Source organism: Marmota marmota, unplaced genomic scaffold (genome assembly GCF_001458135.2).
Source record: "Marmota marmota marmota unplaced genomic scaffold, marMar, whole genome shotgun sequence".
NCBI classification, from domain to species: domain Eukaryota; kingdom Metazoa; phylum Chordata; class Mammalia; order Rodentia; family Sciuridae; genus Marmota; species Marmota marmota.
In genome coordinates this window covers 5,185,691-5,193,121 of record NW_026000242.1, presented here as the reverse complement: position 1 = coordinate 5,193,121, position 7,431 = coordinate 5,185,691, and the positions used below count along the sequence as shown (strand labels likewise).

The 7,431-nt window shown below is 46.2% G+C and overlaps 1 protein-coding gene across 4 annotated transcripts in view; it reads right to left on the bottom strand.

Annotated features, from left to right (window-relative positions):
* Positions 1 to 3,255, bottom strand: part of Hyou1 (hypoxia up-regulated 1) — a 14,184-nt gene extending 10,929 nt beyond the window's left edge. Inside the window, exons 1-8 of one of the 4 annotated variants that reach the window (XM_015489758.2) lie at positions 3,178 to 3,255; positions 2,188 to 2,285; positions 1,903 to 1,996; positions 1,640 to 1,718; positions 1,361 to 1,515; positions 1,193 to 1,269; positions 717 to 898; positions 353 to 468 (exon numbers count right to left, since the gene is read on the bottom strand). In XM_015489758.2, coding sequence (XP_015345244.1) covers positions 353 to 468; positions 717 to 898; positions 1,193 to 1,269; positions 1,361 to 1,515; positions 1,640 to 1,718; positions 1,903 to 1,996; positions 2,188 to 2,278 — 794 coding nt within the window. In that variant the 5' untranslated portion in view covers positions 2,279 to 2,285; positions 3,178 to 3,255. The other 3 variants (XM_015489756.2, XM_015489755.2, XM_015489757.2) reach the window with 3 other exon arrangements.
* Between the last annotated feature and the right edge of the window lie 4,176 nt (positions 3,256 to 7,431).

Sequence of the window (7,431 nt, the reverse complement as noted above, 5' to 3'; positions counted from 1 at the left end):
AAATCCATTATAACCGAAAAAAAGGAAAAAAAAAAAAAAGAAAGAAAGAAAGAAAAAAAAAAGAAAGAGACAAAGAAAAGAAAAACGACCACAGTTTACAAATGAAGTAAAGTAGACATTTTTACCATAAAATAAAGGAGCTTAAGAAAAAAAAAAAAAAGACTGAATTTGACACTCTGCATATGGCCTGAAGAAGTCTCATGGATTTTAAGTCCAGGAACCTCCCTGCCTTTCAGTATTCCCCAAATTGTCCCCCTTACTCTTTGGGAGGGCTCACCCCACCATGACTGATACTTTATCCAGGAGAGGATTCCTGACCTGAGGGTCTTAACTTTTCTCAGCTCCAGCTTACCCCACGCCCCGGATCTGTAGCTGTGGTTGCATCCCAGCTTCCTTGGTCTTCACAGTCTGGTAGGTCACGATGGTACACACGGTGCTGCCTGACCCCATGTCATAGAACATGATATTCTATGAAGACATCAAGGTAACTGTCATAAGAACTTTATCAAATACCAGGTGGGATGCCTATCCATCTGCCTGCATCCAAGAAGCTGCCCAACTCTCAAAAAAAAAAAAACCTGAATAGTTTCAATGAGGGCTGAGAGGAGGCTGCTGTATGGGCCAACCATGCAAACAAGATGCAAAATGGGCCAAATGACTTGCATCCTCAGACTCAGCTATCTTGCATGTCTAGTCAAGAGGCCTCTCTGGCTCACCTGTGCAGTGGCATTGATATCCTTCCGACGGAAGACACCATAGCTGAGGGCAGTGGCAGTGTTGTCATTGATGAGCTGCAGTACTTTAAGGCCAGCCATTCGAGCAGCTTGCAGCACAGCTCTACGCTCAGCCTGGTTGAAGAAGGCTGGCACGGTGATGACAGCATCCTTGATGGGCTGCTCTACAGAGGACAACAGAACAGAGTCCCACCTGCTCCATACCTTAGATAAAGCGTGACATTTTGGGCCAGATAATTCTCTGATGTTGGGGGCTATCCTGTGCATTGCAGGATGTATAACAGTATCACTGGCTTCTACCCACTAGAGGACACTGTACCATATCCCTAGTTTTGACAACCAAATATGTGTTCAGACACTGCCTGATGTACCCTGGGAGGCAAAAATGGCCCCATTTGAGAATCAAGGTTTTAGATCCCAGAGAGCCTGGCTCCCACTGTCTCCACCTTGATACTCACCTGCGAAATCTTCAGCCAGGGACCGGGAGTAATTGAGAACCATGCCTAGAACCTCCTCAGGTGAGAACTGAAGCTGCCTAAGAGAAGGAGGGGTAGTTGGAGGCAAGGAGACTCAAATAAGGACCCCAGTCGGGCTGCTCTGCCCATTTTTTGCAATAGAACACTCACGGGCTGATCTGGAAGTACACAGTCTGCCTCTGTGGGTCAAAGCTTAGCTCATGCTCTGGAAAACGGGCCCGATACAGGGCCACATGGGGGTTATCTGCCTGTTTCCCTAGAAGGTGCTGGAAATAACGTAACGTAGCCTTTGGGTTCTTGATGGCCTGAAAGGAGGTAAAGAAGAAGCAGAGTGTTAGGTGCTCAGGCCAAGATTAGTTGCCTTACATCACAGAGATCAATAAAGGAACAACTGAATCCACCACTCTTTGAAGGGGGCTGCTGACTCACCATGCCTGCTGCAGTGTCTCCAAAGAATCTTTCATTTTCTTTTAGGGTCACGGTTACTGGGGTTTTCCTCCGAGATTCCCTGAGGAAAAGAGACATCAGGCCCAGGTACCTGATGCAGGGTAGGAACCCCAGGAGTCTCACTACTCCACACTCATTCATTAATTCAAGACACTAAAGTCTGTTGTGAGCACTATGAGGAACACACACCCACTTGGAGCCCAGAATCTTCCACTGCCCACCCTTGACAGTGGGGCTATCCTCACTTGTTCAAGACAATCTCCATGGGCACTCCAGGTTTGACAATGGCCACCTTCATGGATTCGCTGCCCAGGTCCACAGACATCACTGCCAGAGTGTCTGATGGGAAAACAGTTTGTCAGTTAGCCCCATTACTCCCACCTTCCTTTGGGCCCTCTAAAGCATTCCATGTTCCATGGAGAAAGATAGCGAAAAAAAAAAAAAGAAAAAAGTCTGGGTCCAGTAGCTGTAAAATCTTCTGACCCTTGCACCAATCATTTCTTCTGTTGATCCCTCTGCAGTGTACATACCACTCAGCGCCAATAGATCTGCCAACAGGACAGCCATCAAGACCCAACAGGCTAGCTTCCTTGGCCTCTGCCTTCCGACTGTGGCTGCCATTATGCCCCTGGAGGAGGAGGAAAAAACACTTGAAACTGAATGCCATGAGCAGAACTGACATCCCAGAACAGAGCAGTCTACAGTCCTTCCCTCTTGATGGGTTCCAACTGTTCTAATCATCTCAGAGTGTCCACTGAAAAGCCCAAAGAGCATCAATTTTGGCTCCACCACATCTCTAAACAGAGAAGGTAATAGGTCAAAAGGAAGGAGACAAGGGCCTTAGGTCTACTGCACTACCAGTAACTGGCGCACCACAGTGCCATGCAAGCTGTCAGGATCCCGGGGTGGGGCCGGGGCTCAACTATCTCCTCACACCTGGAGCTCCTAGGTGGCTGGGAAAGCTAGGCTGGGCCAGGACAGGAACTGAGAGGTGATGACGTTGGGGGTGGTTAAGATAGAACGGCCTGTCTCCTGCTCGGCATCTTTGCGGGTTGTCCCACCCGCTCCCCTTCCCCGTTCCACCCCCTGCCCCGCTGCCCAGAGAGACGATGTGCCGGGAGAGGTAAGGTTACTAGTCGGTGGATATCGAGTACCCGGTGTTAACACTTAAGTCTCACCTGACGAAGGCGGCCGCTCTTACTCCCGGAAACGCATCCCGGCCCACCCTTAGCGCGTGGGGGCGACCCAGGGCCCGAACTGCTGGGCCCAACGCACCGGCTTCCCTGCGGCCCTCACTCCCGCTACCGACCCGCCCCCGGAGGCAGCACACGCTGTCTCCCCTAAGAGCGGTGGCCGGGCACCCTCTCCATCCCCACTCCAGCTACCTCTGGCCTCCGCTCCAATGGCCCCGACTCTGGGACAAATGCAGCGCGGACGTACCCACGCGGCCGGCTGCGCGCCCCCAGCCCGCGCCCTTCACAACTCCCCTCGGTTTGCAAACTGTTACATTAGCTACCAACCTCTCCGCGGCGTCTCGCGCACCAGCCGGCCCCGGACGCGGCGCGCGCTAATTGGCTCCGCCGCCTTTAGGCCCCGCCTCCGCCGCCCCGGCGCGCGCCTTCATTGGGCCACGTCCTGGACCCGCCCCCGTCTCCGTCTCCCGCACTGTCCCGGAGAGGCCAGTCCACCCGTCTGGACGAAACTGCCGGCGTCGGTCACGGATTGGACCACGTCACGGGCCGGCGCGTTTCGCTCCCGCCTCCCCAACACCGACGCCGGGGCGCCCGCGGGACTTTTCCAGGCCTTGGAACTAGATGCATCACTGCGGAGACTCTCAAGTGACCTGAACCTGTAGAGAATGGGGCGCACGGTTGTGGAGACAGTCGGACCTATTTTTCTGGTCAACTGGGGAATCCCGACCTAGCAGTGGGAATGCCTGGCCTCCTCTCCGCAGGGAAGAGGAAGAGGCGCTAGCTTGTGAGTTGGTAGCTTCTGAACTGCCCTAGGCTTTGGCTAAACATCAGAGAATGGCTGCGCTTCGGGATTAGTCATCCCAATCCTCCTCTGCTTCACTGAGGAAACTTAAGCCACAAAAAAGGATGTTCACTGATGGATCGGAGATAAGCAGTGTATTAGTGGCAGAGGTTGGCCTGGACTTTGAGCTCCATTTGTATGAGAATGGATATTTCAAACTGTAAAGCGCTACACACAAAAGACACTTTTATCCAAGGCTATAATTAGTTAAGCATACGTGCACTACCTTCTGTGTATTTCTTTTCCATTAAATCCTGTACGAGCTTCCCCTTCTCTTTAACTTCTTATCATAGAATTAAAACAATCACTCTCCTCTGCTGTTTGGCACTTCTCACTGCCTTCTCTTGCTGCTTTAACCCAGTGGAAATGCTCAGTTCTTGGAGAGAGAATTTCTCTTAAATGTGGATGGAAATCAACTGCCTTTGCTTCTCCCCTTCAGTTGATGCCTGGCCTCACTTTACAGAAGTGTCTCTCTCTCTCTCTCTCTCTCTCTCTCTTTTAATATATTTTTTAGTTGTTGATAGACCTTTATTTGTATGTGGTGCTGAGAATTGAACCCAGTACCTCACACATCCAAGGGAAGAGCTCTACCACTGAGCCACATCCCCAGCCCCAGAATTCTCTCTTGAAAGGCCTGGCTGTCACTACCAGGACCTTGTCAAGCCTGAGTTTGTTTAAGGAACTCATCTATTCCTTTCTCTTCCTTTTTAATGATGCTTAGGAGGGAAAAGAGTGATCATATGTCTATACTTAGAAAAGGAAACATATTGGCAGTACCACAAGAGGTCTGTTGTGCTCCTTTTAAGATAGTTCAGTGGTAAGGTAGTAGAGAAATTGAAATAAAGAGAAGTTTGCTTAAAATCTTGGCACAATTTAATTACATAAACTACACAGAAGTGTTATCTTGGAAAAAAAAAAAAGTCATTCTAGATAAAGCTAAGTCCGCTTGACACCAACCACAATCTCCTACTCTGTCCTTTGGAGGTAACTGCCATTAATACTGTGGTAAGGAATCTTCTAGGCCTTTTCCTCTGAATTTGAGGTTGGGGATGTAAGTAAGTGGCAAAGAGCTAACCTAGCACACGCACAGGCCTAGGGTTTGGTCCTTAGCATCAGAAAAGATTAAAACATTATACAATTATTGTTTGAAAAATTTTTTAAAATTTGGAGTGACTTCCATGTCAGTGTGTGATTCACTCTTATTGTTTTTGCTGTGGAACATTCCATAGCATGGGGTTTGTTTATAATGATGGACATATAAGTTGTCATTCAATTCCATAGAGAAAGATTGTTTCTCAATAATTAACTCTACTTTTTGGGCTGGGGCTATAGCTCAGTGCGCAGAGTACTTGCCTAGCATTTGCAAGGCACTGGGTTCAATCCTCAGCACCACATAAAAATAAACACATAAAACAAAGGCATTCTGCCATCTACAACTACAAAAAAAGTTGTTTTTTTGTTAAATAATTAACTTGGGGCTGGGGATGTGGCTCAAGCGGTAGCGCGATCGCCTGGCATGCTTGGGGTGCTGGGTTCGATCCTCAGCACCACATAAAAAAGTAAAAGATGTTGTGTCCACCGAAAACTAAAAAATAAATATTAAAAAATTCTCTCTCTCAAAAATAATTACTCTACTTTTGGCCAACTATCTGCTATATTCTTTCCATTCATTTCATTTCAAACAGAGAGCATGCATTTTAACATTTATTGGGCCTCTGTCATTCAATCACTGTTCAAGGTGTATATAGATGGGTACAAGCTTGTCCTTATCCTCAGAGAAGTCACAATCTGCCAGGAAAATCTGCTATGAACAAACATTGCACTTACTAAAAACCTATTGGATGATTGCACATTGATAGACTCAGCCTTCCCTGTTCCTAGAAGAGTTCCCACCCCCAGAATACACTTGATGGGAGCAGTCTGGCTACAGTTACAATTCTCAGCTTGGGTACTCTGTCCCCCTGGGAGGTGTAGCAGGTGCAAGTGCTCTGGGGAGTCACCTGTTTTGTTCTCTGATCAGAAAGGATAGAATTTCACAAGAACAAGTTGTGGAACAATGGGAAGTTCTTTATGTAAAACTGATTTAGATTGACCTTGGCAGGTGAACTCACTTAATTTTATTGTTTTATTTTGGTACTGGGGATTGACCCCGGGGGTGCTTAACCGCTGAGCCACATGCCTAGCCTTTTCTTTTTAAATATATATATTTTATTTAGAGACAGGATCTTGCTGAGTTGCTTAGGGCCTTGCTAAGTTGATGAGGCTGGCTTTTGAACTCGTGATCCTCCTGCCTCCACCTCCCCAGCTGCTGGGATTACAGGTGTGTGCCTCCGTACTTGGCTAACTCCTTGACCAGAATAACTTGTTAATAGTATTTGAGAGCTATATCCTTACATAACATTGCAGAAACCCAAGAAAAAGTTGCTGTCTTTCAGGATACTGACAGAAAAGTAAAATGAACACATCAGCAAAGGCATATGTATATGTTATAAACCATACAAATTACATCATGAGCTGAGGGCAATGTTGATCAGGTAGAGAACATCCTGGATTACAAGAATTTATTTTTATCAATTTACTAATTTATTTTTTGTGGTACTGTGAATTGCTCCTGGCGCACTCCACCACTGAGCTATATGCCAGTCCTTTTTATTTTTTGAGAGGGTCTCCCTAAATTGCTGAGGCTAGCCTCAAACTTGCAATCCTCTTGCCTCAGCCTCCTAAGAGGCTGGGATTACAAGCATTAGCCACTATGCCCAGTGGGTCAGGAGAATTTAAACCAACAAAAATAGTTGTTATCCAACAAATCTCAGATTTTATCTAAAAATGCATACTATACATACATTTACAAACAGACTGTTAGTAACAGCTTTATTCATAACAATTGAAAACTACCCAAATGCCCATCAATAATCGTTAGAGTCACACATGGCAATTTTACACAGTAGTGAGAATAAGACCATTATATAACACAACTTAAATGAATTCAAACAAAATGGAGCCAAAGGATACATACTGTATAATTTTACTTACATAAAGTTTAAAAACAGGCAAAACTAAGTTATAGTGAATGGGAAGGTAGCATTTCAAAGAAAGCATTAGGCAAGCTTCTGTGAGAATTCAGTGGGTGGTAGCATGTGTCCTCAATGACACTAGAATAAATAATTTGTATTTAGTCTTGGTGTTATGAAAAAACATTTTCTGCACCATTGTGCCTGGAGGTAATATGAATTTGAATAGGACACAGGGACAGATGAGAGACACAGAATTGGGAACATTCCCCAGCTTGCATTGGGGATTGTTGTGTAAAGAAGAGAAAATAAACTGTTATGGTGGTACACACCTGTAATCTCAGCTGCTCAGGAGGCTAATGCAAGAGGATCACAAGTTTGAGGCCAGCTCAGCAATTTAGGGAGACCCTATCTTAAAATTAAAATAAATAAATATGAAACACTGGGGATGTACTTCAGTGGTAAGAGCCCCGGTGTTCAATTCCCAATACCAAGAAACAATACAAAACAAAAACATGTTTTCAGCCAAATGCAATGGCATAGGTTTGTAACCTCAGCTACCCAGAAAGCTGAGGCAGGGGGATTGCAAGTTCAAGGTCAGTCTGGAAAATTTAGCGGGACACTGTCTCAAATTCAAAGGACAAAGGATGTAGTTCAGTGGTAGAGTGCTTGCCTAACAGGCAATGAGGCCCTGGGTTCAATCCTGAGTGACACAAAAATAAAAGGAAA